This window comes from Chironomus tepperi, unplaced genomic scaffold (genome assembly GCF_022539635.2).
Source record: "Chironomus tepperi strain 1889 unplaced genomic scaffold, CSIRO-AGI_Ctep_v1 contig_9, whole genome shotgun sequence".
In the NCBI taxonomy this organism is placed as follows: domain Eukaryota; kingdom Metazoa; phylum Arthropoda; class Insecta; order Diptera; family Chironomidae; genus Chironomus; species Chironomus tepperi.
In genome coordinates, this window is record NW_027226131.1 from 427,287 (window position 1) to 443,946 (window position 16,660).

The 16,660-nt window shown below is 34.4% G+C and overlaps 3 protein-coding genes across 3 annotated transcripts; 1 reads left to right on the forward strand and 2 right to left on the reverse strand.

Annotated features, from left to right (window-relative positions):
- The first annotated feature begins 225 nt into the window (after nucleotides 1-225).
- On the forward strand, nucleotides 226-1,500 carry LOC139086560 (tRNA (adenine(37)-N6)-methyltransferase). Its single transcript, XM_070635046.1, has 2 exons — nucleotides 226-382; nucleotides 442-1,500. Exons 1-2 carry the CDS (start codon nucleotides 315-317, stop codon nucleotides 1,424-1,426), a joined length of 1,053 nt encoding a protein of 350 aa, XP_070491147.1. The 5' UTR covers nucleotides 226-314; the 3' UTR covers nucleotides 1,427-1,500.
- LOC139086557 (all trans-polyprenyl-diphosphate synthase PDSS2-like) lies at nucleotides 1,445-7,438 on the reverse strand. Its single transcript, XM_070635033.1, has 5 exons — nucleotides 6,072-7,438; nucleotides 3,810-4,089; nucleotides 2,987-3,048; nucleotides 2,819-2,883; nucleotides 1,445-2,751 (listed from the first exon to the last, which is right to left on the reverse strand). Exons 1-5 carry the CDS (start codon nucleotides 6,338-6,340, stop codon nucleotides 2,138-2,140), a joined length of 1,290 nt encoding a protein of 429 aa, XP_070491134.1. The 5' UTR covers nucleotides 6,341-7,438; the 3' UTR covers nucleotides 1,445-2,137.
- Nucleotides 7,439-7,649: 211 nt separating this feature from the next.
- On the reverse strand, nucleotides 7,650-15,185 carry LOC139086186 (all trans-polyprenyl-diphosphate synthase PDSS2-like). Its single transcript, XM_070634556.1, has 5 exons — nucleotides 15,095-15,185; nucleotides 12,508-12,928; nucleotides 12,382-12,423; nucleotides 10,990-11,316; nucleotides 7,650-8,868 (listed from the first exon to the last, which is right to left on the reverse strand). Exons 2-5 carry the CDS (start codon nucleotides 12,747-12,749, stop codon nucleotides 8,190-8,192), a joined length of 1,290 nt encoding a protein of 429 aa, XP_070490657.1. The 5' UTR covers nucleotides 12,750-12,928; nucleotides 15,095-15,185; the 3' UTR covers nucleotides 7,650-8,189.
- Nucleotides 15,186-16,660: the final 1,475 nt, after the last annotated feature.

Genomic DNA, 16,660 nt, shown 5'->3' on the forward strand with positions numbered 1-16,660 from the left:
TGAGAAAGTCTCAACATCAGAAGAACCCAACAAAATCATTTGTCATAAGTCAGTCATCCAGCACGTGGGCAATAAAGTTAACTCTTTGATAGCTTTATTTTCTGTTTTTATAAGGAATAATAAGAAAACCGAGACAATAACAACTTTTAACATTTCAAATGAAAATAAAAATAACGGTCATAATTTTTTCAAACTGATTTTCATAAAATTCAGTCATCTCGGCATTTGTTTGGGAAAAAAATCATTGAAATTTCTTGTAAAATTTATTTTGCAATAAACTAATGCATTTAAATTAATTTAAAGATATTCAAGTGATGGCAAGTGAATTAGATAAATTGAAGTTACAGCTGAAAGTAGCTAGGGATGAAATATCAAATTTAAGGTGAATTTTTTACTTTCCAATCACTTTTTTCGTTGACTAATTAAATTTTATCATTTTAGATCTCAATTAAATTCATTAAATCATGTCCATAAAAAGGAAATAGAGGCTGTTAGGAATATATTAAAAGACTTTAAGTGTGGCGAGTGCTCAGCAAAAGAAGTAGAACCTGTTAGTCCAAAGAAAATAGAAAAGCCGGCCAATGATTCAATTCAATTTAATGCCATTGGATATGTGAATACTATTTTCAAAGAGAAACGAGCAATTCCAAGACAAGCAAGCGTTGCTGGAACAATTCAATCTAAATTAGAGATTAATAAGGATTTATTCTCAAATCCAGAATTATGTCTTAATAGTTTAGATGAATTTAGTCATTTCTGGATTATTTACAACTTCCATAAGAATGAATCGCATGCAAAACCAAAAGTATATCCACCAAGACTAGAAGGTGAATCAGTTGGAGTTTTTGCAACAAGAAGTCCTCATCGACCAAATCTCATTGGCATGTCTCTAGTCAAATTAGATAGAGTAGAAGGTACAACAATTTATTTTTATGGAACAGACATGCTTGACGGAACACCTGTTTTGGACATTAAACCATACATTCCACAATATGATAGTCCACAGAAGATTGTAGCATCTGGACTTAATAGCTCGAATAGTACTCCAATAAAGACACGTGAGGATCCTGACGGAGAAGAAAATGAATATTCAGCCATGACATCATCAACATCATCTGTTACACAAATGAACAGTATAGACGACGATGATGTAAAGATTCCCGATTGGATTAAAGAAAGTAAACATTTGAAAGTCATATTCTCTGAAACATCCCAACAACAAGTCAAAGAACTCAATGTCAATCAAAAATCAATTGAGGAAATCCTTCAATCCGATCCACGTTCTGTCTATGTACGCGAAAAGTATTTATCACAAATTTACAACTTCCAAATTGACGGTAAGAATGTAATGTGCAAATTTGATGACAAAATACATTCAGTGACTGTCTTACAAGTTAAGAAGCTAATGGATATGAATGAAGATTAAAGAATAAAAAGACTTGAGTATGCTTTGTAAATATTTGATATTTAATAAAGTTTTTTTTTTTTTTGGCTTAATGAACTAAATTTGCATAATTATAAATTAAATGGCTATTCTGAAACTAGAATTGTGTTAGCACTTGCCCTAACAGGCAAGAAGACTGATTTTAGGTACCGAAGTGTTTCTGTATCTTGAAAGCATGCTGTTTGCCTGTTAAGCTACAGAGTGGTATTTCTATACCTTGAAATCATGCTTTTTGCCTGTTAGAATACAGAACATGCTTTCTAGGTACAGAAATACTAATCCAGTTCCTGAAAGCGGTCTCTTTACCTCTTAGGATACAGAGTGTTATTTCTGTACCTTAAAAACATGCTGTTTGCCTGTTAGGATACAGAAATACCACTAAAATACTCAAAAGCAATCTTCCTGCCTGTTAGGGATGATAAAGTTACACCATAAAAAGAAATACAATAATTTATCACGTTAAACTTCCAAAATTTTTTTCGATCATTGCTTCCGATTGTATCTTATTTAAATATATTTTAAACTGTATATCTATTTACGTAAGTGATGAGAAATGTATATCCGCGATTATATAACATTGTTTTTATAGCTGCGCATCCATTCTCATTTGATGATTCTTTGGTGGACTTCTTGACTCAATCATTTTTGAATCATCTTTATCTATGGAGATTGAAGGATATCCATTTATGCTAATTAATTTCCTAATGCTAATATCAAGTTCTCAATGGCTCGTCGCGAGTCTGATTCGGGAAATTTGTGTAGCAACGTAAATGCAATTAAATTATTTTTGCTGAGCAGTTCTTTCGTCTTTTCCATTCCTGGTCCGTTCCTGACAATTTTATGGATTTTAGCGAAATCGATGTCTTCGATGGATTCTGAGCCTTTTTTGATTTCCTCATACAGTGATGGATCTTCCTCAAGATGGTACAAAAGTGGAGCACTGACTAGCGAGAACTTTCCGGACGCAGGAAGTTCATCAGACCTGAATATACTCAAATCACTTGCAGCACGATATCCAAGGTACATATGCTTGCCCATAAAGTAAATCTCCTTCTGCTTATCCTCAGTATGCTTGCCCATTAGTAATGCTGATTGACAAATTTTACCGAGTAGAGTTCCACCGCCAAGCGTATGACGCAATCTCCATTCACTTTCAGCTGATCCCATAATGTCGTGTAGCTTAAACGGCAAAGTATTATCAATTTGATCACTTGATACTTCTTCAAAGATTTTTGGATTCTTCTTTTGCTCTTCAAATTTCTTGAACGGATCCGATGGAAGTGGATTGTTTTGATTATCTCGCTCACCTGTCGAATACACAAAAAAAAGGCACGTGAATATGAATATTCTTAATATTGATGGATATTTGCATACCAATAAAGTTTGAATCGGCGACATCTCTTGCAGCCGTTGCTAATAACACATTAACGTTATATTCTCTGCATAAATTAAGAAAAAATTGAAAGTATTAACTCAAGATTCACGTGATGACCCAAGTGAGTTGGCTGTTAAAGCTAAAATAATGCAAAAAGTGTTAAGTACCTCAATCTCGACACTTGAATAGAAGCGAATCCAATTAATATATCTCCACCAAGAATTGCCATCTGAAAGGAATTATTGTCAATTATAAGAATCTAGAGTTTAAAGAGTTGAAGCCCAAAATTACAAGCCGGCAGCCTTGGACAAATTACACATAATTTACATACAGCCATACAGCCTTAAACTGGATTACTGCGTACTCTAAATTGCAGAGAATACAGGCCTACGAGTCTTGGCTGAGAAGTCAAAGCCAAATTGATTTAGCCACAGTTTGACAAGAATCGATTAAAATTTGTATGAAATGATATACTTCACAAGTGCCAGCAGAAAAAAATTGCATGCAAATTTTAATCGATTTTATTAGGAGTTTGTCAAAAACTGCATACATGCAACCTTAGACGAAGTATAAGGAACAACCCAAAAATGCATGCCTGCGAAATATAAAGTACAGGGAATGCAGGCCTGCAGAAGTCGAAACCAAATTTATCTTGCCACATTTAGCTAACAATCGATTGAAATTTGTATGAAACGGTAGACTTCACAAGAGCAAGCAGAAAATAATGCAAATTTTAATCGGATTTAGTAGGGTTGTACGAAACTGCAGGCCTGCATTATTGGGGAGAAAAATTAGATGCAGTTGAAAATTGAGACCTGCAATCTTGGACGAACTATAAGGTATAGCCAAAAACTACAGGTCCGAGCATCTAAAACACAGGAAAAGCAAGTCAGCGGTTCTTGACCGAACCCTAAGCTCAAGAGAACTGGATTAAACTCAATTTGGCTTCAACCTCTGATAAGAATCTTTAAATAATCACAATCAACTTACTTTATTTCCAAAAATCAACAAATCATCATTGTCCAAGCTCATTCCAGCCATGTTAAGATGCTGCATATTTAAAACTCCATCACGATGAATCTCATTAGCCGATGATGTAACTTCAACAGCTTCGGCAAGAACTCTTTGTGACTTAAGTATTCCAGTATCACGATCAAAATCAGCCTCTTTCCACATATGTGTTGTTGGATATCCAGCAAGTTTACTGACGAGTAAAACAACCAGACCCCACATTTGATTAACATTGGCCTTGCCTTGTGCGAATAGAATTCTGTAATCATTAAAAACATTTTAATAATCATCATGCGACCAGGTGTCTAGATTAGTGAACAGGTTTTGCGTGCCAATATGATACGCAACTTATTATCATTCTCGAAACAGACATCAGATGATCTTAGCGAAACGAGTTATGTGATTATGGTCAAATGAGCTACTAATGATATGCATAAATCATAATGAACAAAGAGTTTACATGACATTTTGGTAGTAATAGATGTATATGTGATTAATGCACAGTTTGATAGCTTTGCACGGTTAAAGTTGAAGAAGCGATCTTCAATTATCAACGAAGTTGATCCAACTTGTGAAGCAGCAACTTGACATAACAGAGTTATAAAATGATTATATGGACATATCCCGAGCAGCATAACACGAGCCGCATGTTGTGCTGTATAAATGAGTCAAAATCAATCTTCAAGATGCCGTCAATCGAGAACACACCGTCAATAGGGAACATGATGCCCTAGACAACATACTAGGTATGCCAAGCATATTCACCGCTATGCATTGTGCTGTTCGGGTTTGATTCCATTGGATATTATAATCAGCATCGCGAAAAAAAGTCATTTTCATTTAAAACAGACAATTCGTGGCCAGGCTTTGGAATTTTTATTTACACCATCAGCGATGAAAGCATCTACGAATAAATTTTCTATTTGATCCATGAATGTTTTTGACTATTTTTAAGGCTTTTTAATTTGTTTGAGTTAACTGGATTTACTTGAAATTTGAGGCAAGAATTGGAAATTTATGCAAAGTTTAAGGATGTTGTAGAATTGATGGTAGAAGTCCTTGAATTTGATCAAGAGATAGCAGTGCATTTTTGCATATAAATCAGTATTAGACTATCAAATAAATCCCAATAAATTGGGAAATTTGACAAAAATCAATTTATTTTAAAGATTGACCGTCAAATGCATCGAGGTTCGTATGCAAATTTCAAGCAAAACATGCTTACAAAATTTGAGAAGCATTAATTAAGGCGTTTTTAATGGTTTTAAGATACCAATCAATCAATAAGCAAGTAGCTTGTTGAGACTAAGCTAATCATTCAAATCTAAGCTCACTACGATGTCTGGTTGCTATGATTTCGTGTCTTATCCAGCCAGGAAGCCATTGAATTATATAAATTCGAATCAAATTGACTCAATTTCCAGGAAGTTTCAAATTATCAGTTTATTGCTGCTTCAGATCAGTGTTGTCCAAAATTTTCTTGTACCACGGCACACCTTGGTGATAAGCCATGACGGAAACCATACACGATATGTGATTCATCGTATTTCCAAAATAAAATTCGTCGGCGTAAAGTTTGAACTACACTACTTTAGATGATCATATATATTTATCGACTATGAATCATTGCTATAGAAGGCAAATAGAAGGTGAATCTTTATTGCATCCTGAACAAACAAAAAAGTGACTGAAATCTTTCCTTTCTAATTCGGAGCTCAAAGCCGACTTGAAATTTGCATATAAAAGTTCACTAAATTCTAAATAAAATTGAAATCGAAGTTAACCTTGCGTTAAGCATTGATCTAAACTAAGCTCTAATCAATAACTTGCTCAGATAATTACTTTTTAAGGAAAAGCGCCCGAACAACACAATGGGTTAGATAGGGCAACACTCCTTTGTAACTGTGCCTTGTCAAGACCGTCACGTGAAGTTGCCTTGTTGGAACCGTGACAGCTGATTTCGACTCATTTTTAGGGATTTTTTATGAAGCACACAATTGACTTCAATATGGAAAATTTCCGAAAGACACCAGGAAGCAACAGAAAGTTTGAATTTCAATTTAAAATCCATATTGACTGCATATGGTCTTCTCTTCCAACTTTGTGTCACTCAAGGATCATTGTTTATTTATTATCAGTAATTTGATACATATATCAATGCTGTCCACAAAGATCTCAGAATGGATTTATCAAGGATAACATGCATTTATGTCCATAAAACACAAATTTTCTTCAACTTACTTGGCTGTATGTTTCATCGGATGTGTAGACTGATCCAATTTCTCCATATTTTCGAACCAATTTACATCACTGTCGTTTGTCAAGTACCTTAATGTTAAGTAAGGTGTTTGATATCCAACACATTTGACTGCATCTTCAATTGCACGATCCCAATTAGGACGAACTTCACTTTTAGCTTCAATAGCTTCTTTACATTTAAAGGATGTAACTGAAAATTGTCTAGCATTAAATAGAACTGCACTTGATGAATATAACTTCCTTAATGCCATTTTTTTATACAAAATTTCAACTTTTTTATTACAAATTTTTTGAGTATTTATGACATGTGATTATAATCAGTTCCACAGATTAATATATATATTATTTAAGGCAATTCCTTTAATCACTTAATGGATGCATTTGAATGAATTTTTATAATAATTAACAAGATATCCTTTTTTTGTCTCCGTAAGGCACGAAAGCACGATTGATTATCAACTGGGAATCCGTCCATAGAACGCACTGTCTTTTATAGCCTTTTTTGACGTCCATGTGTGTTAGGATCGACAGTTGTATATGATAGAATAATATTTTTGAGTTTCCACTATTTTCAGACCGGTTTACTACAATCTCTTTTGCGGTATGCGCTGATTTTATTTAATCAGATGACCAAAAACACGTGTAAAAAACGTTTTTTTGGGAGAAATAGAAAATAGTGTTGTATATGTCGATGCGATAATCCTTACTTTTGTGTTAAATTTTTGCAAACACAACTGCAAGTTCATAAATATTTTATTGATAGTGAAAACTCTGACAAAATATCAAACTTAATTAAGATTCAAAATATATATTTATAAAATTATTCAACAATTTTTTGCGCCAAATACTTTTTATACAAAATTTTTTAAACTTTATGAATATAAATCTGCAACCATGAATGCATTATTAAGGCGATAAGAACCAGAGTTGGAATGATGGGAGATGGAGCTTATGAATTAAAGCTTCCAGAAGGTGAAAACCTATTGAAGGATAACTTGTTATTTATTCTTCGGAATAGGATTTCACGAAGTCTTTGACGAATTCTCGAGAATGAAACCGAAACTGAGACTACAAGGGAATTCTTCAAAGTCTCGCTATTGACAAGCTCGAGACTAGAAAGTCTTGGTATCGTTCTCCGAAAAACCTTTCCCTAACAAGTAAAAAGCTTGCTCCCAAGAGCAGAGTAAGCTGAAAGCAACTCTCACGAGCATGCTTATCTAGAATATTAAAGGTGAGCAAGCTCTCGAGAGCAGGCCTTTTCCATGTTAGAATTACTTCGAAATTGATCCTCTTTTTCGAACGCGGGAAAATAAGTTCGAAAAAAATTGTAATTTATTCATAAGGAAACAGGCTTTTAATAACAAATTCTCTATTAATTAATAGAATATCAGATAGAAAACCCTTTAATCGATGGTTATCATTGTCAAATGTAATAAAATAAAGGTAAATTTAAATGTTTTCAATTTGAATGTTTTGTAAACAATCAAAAAAATCGAGACATTGTAAATTCCCCTCTAAAATTTCGAATTTTTAACGAATTTAACTGATTTTTCAATTGTCTTTCATTGAGTGGGGGGAAAATAGCAAAATGAGCCATTGACGAAAAGTCCCAACTTCTAAATGATAACCCTAGAAGGCAATCAGCATGATCACCTAAATGAACAACAGAGCTTGAATTCGGATCATGTTTTGTTTGGAGTCGAGTTTACTATTCCATACAAAATCTAAATCAACTTCGAGCTCTGATGACCGACTTATGAGTATACTCAATCATTATAATTAAGCACATTCAATATAGTGCGCATACCCATAAGCATATCCTTGTTTGTTCAACCAATCTTCAGAAAGTGCCACCTCTGGAATAAGTAAACAGCTATCTCCCAACTTTCAACAACTCTGATAAGATCTATAAGCCAAAATACCATATTCGCAGAATATAAATTGAAAACTTGAATCTTGGAAGGTTTATCGTAAAATTTCGAAAAACCGGATGGTAACTTCCTTGAAAGATGCACAAAAAACAAAATCTGATCTTTAAAAGTTGTACACATTTAACAGTTAAGCATATCGTAGAATATATTTTATATAAATTAAGAATTTTTAGTTCTCTTGCATAGCCATAATGATGTTTTCGAGCGCTGTTCGAGCATCTGAAGGCGGAAATTTATAAAGTTCCGTCATTGCCAGCATGGAATGTTTACTTTGCAATTCTCTCGTCTTCTCAATGCCAGGTCCATTCTGAATTGCTTGATGCAGTTTTTGGAAGTCGATATTATTGACAGACTCAACGCCTTTCTTAATTTCTTCATAAATTGATGGATCATACTCAAGGTGGAATAGAACTGGAGCTGATATCAAGCTGAATTTAGCATCTGATGGTAATTCACTCAATCTGAATGGTTCAAGATCCATACATGCTTGCCATGCCAGTGACAAATGTTTACCAAAGAAATAAGCAACCTTTTGCATCTCTTCTGGCTTTTTAGCTAACAGCAGTGCGCTTTGACAACTCTTACCAAGAAGTGTTCCTTCTGCTAATGTATGTCTTAATGTCCACTCATCTTCTGGACTACCCATAACATCCTTCAAACTGAATGGCTTCTTATTGTCAATGAGATCAATTGGAATGTCATCATGATTATTGTGCAAATTATATTCTTCTTTTTTCTTTTGCGGATCTGATGGAATTGGATTATTTTGTGTATCACGACATCCAATAAAATGTGAATCAGCCATATCTCTAAATGCTGTACACATAAGCTCGTTCAGCTCTTGATTTCTGTAAATAGAGAATTAAGTTTTTCTTGATTAAAATCAATTCCAAAGGTTCCTTTGTTTAAAGATTTATCTTAATCATGGATGATAGCCCGAGCGACACAAATGAAGTAGTCTCCAAAACGGCACGCTATAGAATCAGCAATGGCAGTCTACAGGCTCCGCAATGGCTCTCTATAGTCTCCACAATGGCACTTTTTAAGCTCCGCAGCAACACTCTATAGGTTCCGCAACGGAACTTTATAGGTTCCGCAACGGCACTGTATAGGTTCCACAACGGCACTCTATAGGTTCTGCAGCGAAACTCTATAGGTTCTGCAGCGGAACTCTATAGGTTCTGCAACGGAACTCTATAGGTTCTGCAGCGGAACTCTATAGGTTCCGCATCGGAACTCTACAGGTTCCGCAACGGAACTCATTAGGTTCCACAACGGAACTCTATAGGTCCCGCATCGGAACTCTACAGGTTCCGCAACGGAGCTCATTAGGTTCCGCAACGGAACTCTTTAGGTTCTGCAACGGAACTCTATAGGTTCCGCAACGGAACTTTATAGGTTCCGCAATGGAATTCTATAAGTGCCGCAATGGAACTCTATAGGTTCCGCATCGGAACTCTACAGGTTCCGCATGGGCACTCTATAGGTTCCGCATGGGCACTCTATAGGTTCTGCAACGGCAATCTATATGCTCTGCAACGTCATTCTATAGCCACGGCAAAGCACGCTATAGGCAACCATAGCGAAGCCTTCTTCATTTGTGTCACTCGGGCTAATAGTAGAATAAATTTGAATGCAATTTAAAATTCTAATTTAGGTATAAAATCCCCATTCAATAATTATCAATTCATTAATGGACAAAAGCCTGTATTTGACTAGTTCTTTAAAACCGGTAAATCGTCTCAATATGATAATGACCAAATTAATATTTTTAGAACCAAAACAAAGAATATGATGAGAAGTAAGTCTCGTCAAGTTTCTCATAGACACAAAAAAATGTCGATGATCCGTAATAAAAATCAACGTGCTGTAAAGCAACACATGTGAAATTAAAAAATTCCTGTTTTTCTTTACGACTATTTAAATTTTTGGCTTTAAATATTTCCGATATTTTTATCATAAAACAATAACTGCGTTGGTACGCAAATATTAAGAATCTAATATCCAAGGTGGACAAAAATATATTTTTTTGAAAGTCTATCCAAATAACTTTGAAAACTTTATTTATGCATGAGCAATAAAATGATGATTTTGACTCTCTAAAGCAGGGTTGCACAACCTGTGTGCTGCGGCACACTAGTGTGCTGCCGAATTTCTTAGAAAAAGCCATGAATCGACGGCAATCGGTACGTTTTCGGTGGTAGCATACCATCAAGATGTACCGTCGCACACAAGTTGACCATCACTGCTCTAAACCATTATATCAAATATTACTATGACCACAACTCAGCCATCGACTGCAAAAAAATATATATATGCAAAACGCAGGAATCGCACAAAAATGTCCATTTCTATGCTAATTTGATTAATGCTAATATTCAGCATTACATCATTCGATTTTGAAAAGGGTCAATGTATTCATCAGCTTGAGTATTGGCTTATTATGTATGCTACTGCGATCAATCTATTGACTTTTACTGATCATTGAAATCTCAATGAGATCAATAAGTCAATAAAGATTTAAAACTAATTTGTTATGCAGTTTCAAGGGTGTGAAACTAAGCAAAAATTGAATAAAAATTGATCAAAGTAGTCAAAAATGATCAAATTTTGATGAATTAGTTACGTTCCCTTGGATAAGTGGCTTTAGTGGTGTGAAACTAATCGAAAAATGGCAAAATTGATCAACAATGATTAAAATGGTCAAAAATGATAGAATTTAGATTGATCAGTTGCATACCCTTGGAAAGGTAGTTTAAAGGGTGTGAAACTAATCAAAGTTGATCAAAAATTGATTAAAAATAGTCAAAAATGATCAAATTATGATTGATTAGTTTCGTCCCCTTGGATAGGTAATTTCAAGGGTGTAAAACTAATCAAAATGATATAAAATTGATCAAAGTAGTCAAAAATAATAAAATTTTGATTGAACAGTTCCGATAATATTAAGAAAAACAATCAATACTTACTTCAGTCGTCCGATCTGCGCACAAGCACTTCCCAACAGATAATCACCACCCAGCAATGCAATTTTATTGCCAAAAATCATGTCTGAATCCGATGACAGATTATTTCCAGAATTTTGAAGATGCTGCAGGTTGAATACACCATTATGGATGAGATTTGCAGTTCGTACCATCTCAACAACTTCTGCCAATGTCCTCTGCGAAATAAGTACGCCGGCACTTTTGTCTTGTTCCATATCACGTACTTCCGGTGATTGTCCCACGGCTTTTGACACAAGGAGTACAATCAAGCCCCAAGTTTGAAGATTGTTTTCTCCATAAATTAAAGATCTAAAAAAAATATTATATTTAATTCATTAGCTATTATCTATGCCTTTCTTATTTTTTTGTGGAAGGTCGGTAGCATTTAAATAGTCAATGAGCTTGACATAAATATTCATACATTTGATAGCTTTTTAAATGTTTGCAAAAAAAGTTGATGAGCTTTTTATAAAAGCTTAGAAAATTAGGAGCTTTTGAAAAGTTTGAATCTTAAAGCTTTTGTGGCAAGTTTGAGTTGATTAATTGTATTGTTATTATCATCATTCCGAGACAGTACCAAAGCTCAGCTCTATACCTTCTAAGCAACAATTTCAGTTAGTCGATCAAAAATCCAGCCTCAGGCCGGACTGACTCTGACTTGATGCCGAATTTAAAGTGAATCAAAAGTCAGAATCACGCCGGCCTGGTGCAACATTCGGTTTAAATCCAGACCCATGTCATAGTCACACCGGTCAGGTATTTGATAGTGAGTGTACTGCTCGGTAGATGTATGTTGCTCAGGTATGGTGTAAACATCATAATCAATATAGCATGAATAACAACAGCAATTACTTGCTTGTAATTCTTTAAAAGCCACCAGTCCCGGGAAGCACATGGCGTATCAATGGCCTTAAAACGGAGCCCAGGCCAGCGTGTCTCTAATTCCATGTTGACTTGATTTCAGACTCACGTCAGCTTGACTCTAGATCCACGCCAGGATGACTCTGGATTCACGCCTGCTTGACTCTGGACCCACGCCAGCTTGACTCTGACTCCAAACCAGATTCAGTTAAATCTGGCCTCAGGCTAGAGTCTAGTCGACCATTGTCAAGTCGGCCTGAGACTTAATTTTCAGTCATTTCTATACTGTGTGCTTCCCGGGCATATTGTAATTGATGTCATGCAACAAAAGAGTTGCCGCAAAATATGAATTACTTAATTAACAATTTTACTTTGTAAATGTATCATTTTGTGTAAATTTTAATCAGCGTGCTGCATCGCATTTTGAGAATTTTACGAGCATATTATAAGTATTTTATAATTTGACCCAGTTACGGTGCGTGGACATTGTTTTTTTGTAATTGTAATACTTACTTCGCTGTATTTACAAGTGGATGCGGACTTCCAACAAGTTTTCTAAAAAACAAAAAGATGAAGATAATTTGTAAGCACTGCTTGATATTTTGCGACATTTATTTGCGCAAGTAACTTGATATTAACCTTAAATGTAGCGCTAGATTTGTAATTTCGTCACTCAGCAGATATCTCAAGCTTAAAAATGAAGTTTGATATCCGACAATTTTTTCAGCTTCACTTAACGCTCGATTCCATTCATTTTTTGAGTCCGTCTTTGTTGCCAATTTATCACGGGACTCTTTTGTTGATGATATACATCGTAGATTATTAATTGGACTGGAATTTGCGAGAAATTTTCTCAACGAATAGATGCGACTTAATGACATACTTAAGTAAATGTTAGGTACGTGTAAATTTAATTATCACAATCACTTTAGCACCTTTCTGTTTGTTTATATGCTTAGCACTTGCTTTTTTCCTCAAAAAATGTATCTTTATAGTCGTCAGCACTTAAATATTGTCAAGCATATCCAAAATTTTCTTAATCACACAAATAAACGTCCATCTACAATTAAAACAAAAGTCCATTAAGCACAGAAGTAACTGTTGAGACATAAAGATTAAAGAGAGCAGTTTTTGTTTATCTTTTGGTCTCGCGCGCATTTACGAGACATTGTGAATCATATGAATGAAGACAAAAAACCCGTTTGGAACGTAGCGTAAGTTTTACTATCGAGAAGAAATTTTTTTCGTGCATCATGTGCTGTTCTGTTTTTTTTTTATTGTCCACTTTTAACTCTCTTTCGTGTGTTTTCATTCTCATTTCTCCGATTGTAAGTTGAACATGCTTACACATTTACGGAATTGGAAATGTTTTTGGAAAGACTTGTATGCAATATGTGACTGGAACGCATTTTTGGTCGGTTTTTGTTCTACTTTTTACTTTGTTGCTTCATACATGTGATTAAAATTTACTGAATCCTGGGATTGAGTCCAAGATTACAAACAAATCAATTCCGAATTGAATCTACTCATAAACAAGATAACGATCATTGGAAATTTGAATTTTATTTCGTTAAGTTTATCGAAACCTAGTAGGCAACTTCAAGTTGATCGGATAACGTAATCCGTACAGTTTTGCAAGAGAAAGCATTTTTAAGAATTTTTAGTAAATTTCATTGAATTTAAAGCTTAACCCTACAAAGAAGGACTACTAAGGCACAGGATAAGGCACGAAAGATCTAATGAACAAGAAAACACCAGAAAAGGGTAAATTTGAAGCAAAAATTACTAAAATGCATGCTTACATGCTAATTATCAATTTGTGTTTAATTTTAAGATCCAGGAAGAACTTAGGCTAATGAATTGAACAGATGATTAACATCTCCTATTAATTTGAACTTTAAGTCATTGGAAACAAAAGAGTAAGTTCCTTGATTCATTGTATTGCTATTCTTCTTAATTTTTGCTGTTTATTTTTTAATTCCTTTTAGATCTATTTCCTCAATTTTTGCAGAATCTGTGTCTAGCAATTACGAAACCTCTGACATTTACCAATTAAGCAACAGCACCGTTGATTCAATCAAAAACCTCACTTCCTAATGCAGAATCCAGCTGCAATTTTGTTATTAAACTTTCTTAATTCAATCTGATTCAAGGTAAGTAATACGAAAATCTGAGACTCATGATCAAATTTTGCTTGTTCCTATCCACTTGTGTGTACACATTCGCATAGTTCATTCCATGATTCTCTCTCGCTTTACGTTTTAGTGTGCCAAGTGAAAGTTTGTATCATAAAATTCCGACAATTTAATATTTTCATTAACAAATTTTTACTTTTTCGGCATGATTGTACAGTTAAAACGCTATAAATTGTTATATGTGTGTATCTTATTGGCGAGAGCACAGCTTCTCTTTCGTTGAATTCCTTTTCCAGGTCATGAAATGCAAAATGTTGCCCACACTTAACGAAGCTAATTTTGGGAAATTTTCTATTCCTAATTGATATAATATCATTAAGTAAGCATTCTTTTTTTAATATTTAAAAACTAGATGCGTGTATATGCGTTCCACTTGAATTGAGTACAACCGAAAATTAGCTAATGAAAATGCTTTTAAGATAATTTTATGAATAACTACTCAAAAAGTTTTAATTACAAAACTATTTTGGCAACTTAATGTTATGTTTATGGACTATAAACTCTATATATTTCCTGAGAGCTGTGTCATGTCACTTGATGACTTCAATGCTATATCTTCTAAGCTATCATTTAATTCTGTTGACAAATCTCATCTTAAGACAGTCAAAAACAATGAAAACTTTATTGACTTGCTAAAAGCCAAACAAAGAATTGTAAGCAATTCCAATTTTTATGGCCACATCCAGCTCATCTCAATTCACTTTCAATATTCGTTCATGCTCAACGACATTCACAAAGGCTGCTCAGTAAATAGGTCATTAAAAGTGATCAAGAAACTCAATTAAGTCGTGGATAAATATTTGATCCGCAAATACTTCCTGAAATATCCAGCACAAAAATGATAATCTAGTTCTTAATTAATTGAAACTTCTTGTCACAACCAAAACTGAGAGTAAAAATTTTTGTTGACATACATTTCGACTCGATAATAACAACTTTTAGTTCCGTTCAATTTGATACTTTATTTTTTTGGACATAAACTTTTATTTACTTTCTCTTTAATTTTTTCAAATTAATTATGCAATATTTACTTGAAATAATAATAATTATTATATTTTTTTATAGACCGACGAAATTTATTAAATGGCTTCTTAATCTTGACGCGTTTAAGCTGTCCGATGGTTCGCGGTAAACTGAGCGTTAAGATTGTATAGTAATAAGGAAATTGTCTAAGTAAGCCAAAAGAGAATGAGTAGAGTAACACGCGAGCGAATGCTTCTCTGACTTGTTAGTGCTGGAAATCATATGTTAAATTAGTCAAGATACATAAAGTTGCATCAAGTCAGTAATTAATTAGAATCTGCAATTATTTAACTTTGATCTACAACTTAACTTAAGATTGAGCACTGCTGGTTTTGAGATAATTATTTTGACTCTCAGGCTGTTCAACTCGCGAGACAAGAGCGGGCCACTTGCTCAATAATTTTTGAAATGCATAACGAAGTTTATAAATATGCATGCATGACTAGTTTATTAATACATTGTTGTGATTTTTTGATTACCGTTTTACTTTTGGATCCATTGTTCATGTGACATTCTTAATTAACGTGGTCTTGACATTTAAACATTTTTGATGTCTTTTTGTGCTTAATTGTAGGCTTTTACGACACCTGCCGTACGCAGATATCGCGGACGAGATAGAGTCCGTTCAGGTCATTGATTCCCATTCCATCCCGCACCCAATAACCATTCCGTACCAAGAAAACGTGAAATCTTACTGAATTGCATTAAGTTGTAGATCCTTGTTATTGAGAAAGTTCGAAATCGAATGCAAATGATTTGCAATTTATTAGTGGCACTCCTAAATTCGTAACATATCAAAATTTTTATTTATGATTTCAAAAGATTAACGATCTCTTTTGTCTGTAAGTCATTATTGCCTGTCAAAAGAGAATTAGAGATTATTTGTCATTTGATTTTAGAGAATTTTTGAGGAAGGCTTTCGATTTTATTCATAAATAGATAAGACCCTGGCTATACATGATTGTGGCACGGTCAGCACTTACTACTCACTAACTGCAATCATGCTTTTATGAGCTCTAACTGGCACAGCACATGCTTTAATGCGGTACCAAAAGCGGACTCTTTGCCTGTTAGGGGTAAAGGTTAAGCTACAATAAAGGACTTTCCATCTGACTGTTCTGCGCGATCACTTTAGCTTTTGGAGCTCCTGGTCGATGGTCAGCACTAGTCTACCCAAACAGGCAATAAGCATATTCAAATAAATAAGTGAGCTCAAGAGTATGATAAATCAATAAAATTAAGCATGTTCAACTTCGAGAGCTTATTCATTCATTGTCTGTTCGGGCTCGGATCGGCCTAATACATTCGAATAACATCTTTTGTAAATATCTTAAGCTACAAGATTGTTATTGTAAAATGCAAAACATTCAAAATAGATTAAATTAATCTTGTTGTTAGGATTTCTGGTTGCGGTAACTAGATATCTGTGTTTATATCAGTGGTGAGCAACCTTTTATTTTTCGCGGCACACCTTGGTTTGCCTCTACCAAAACCGCACTAGGCAAACGATTTTTGGCATTTTCAATAATATTCGGCTACATACTAGTGTGCCGCGGCACACAAGTTGGCCACCA

What these genes read in the sequence shown, in the direction of transcription:
- LOC139086186 (XM_070634556.1), bottom strand. Translation starts at nt 12,749, where the DNA reads ATGTCATTAAGTCGCATCTATTCGTTGAGAAAATTTCTCGCAAATTCC. An exon ending in CCACTTGTAAATACAGCGAA is followed by an intron (nt 11,317 to 12,381) that starts GTAAGTATTACA and finishes TATTTTTTTTAG; the next exon opens with ATCTTTAATTTATGGAGAAA. An exon ending in GCGCAGATCGGACGACTGAA is followed by an intron (nt 8,869 to 10,989) that starts GTAAGTATTGAT and finishes CTCTATTTACAG; the next exon opens with AAATCAAGAGCTGAACGAGC.
- LOC139086560 (XM_070635046.1), top strand. Translation starts at nt 315, where the DNA reads ATGGCAAGTGAATTAGATAAATTGAAGTTACAGCTGAAAGTAGCTAGG. An exon ending in GATGAAATATCAAATTTAAG is followed by an intron (nt 383 to 441) that starts GTGAATTTTTTA and finishes TTATCATTTTAG; the next exon opens with ATCTCAATTAAATTCATTAA.
- LOC139086557 (XM_070635033.1), bottom strand. Translation starts at nt 6,340, where the DNA reads ATGGCATTAAGGAAGTTATATTCATCAAGTGCAGTTCTATTTAATGCT. An exon ending in CCGATGAAACATACAGCCAA is followed by an intron (nt 4,090 to 6,071) that starts GTAAGTTGAAGA and finishes TAATGATTACAG; the next exon opens with AATTCTATTCGCACAAGGCA. An exon ending in TGTTGATTTTTGGAAATAAA is followed by an intron (nt 3,049 to 3,809) that starts GTAAGTTGATTG and finishes AATTCCTTTCAG; the next exon opens with ATGGCAATTCTTGGTGGAGA.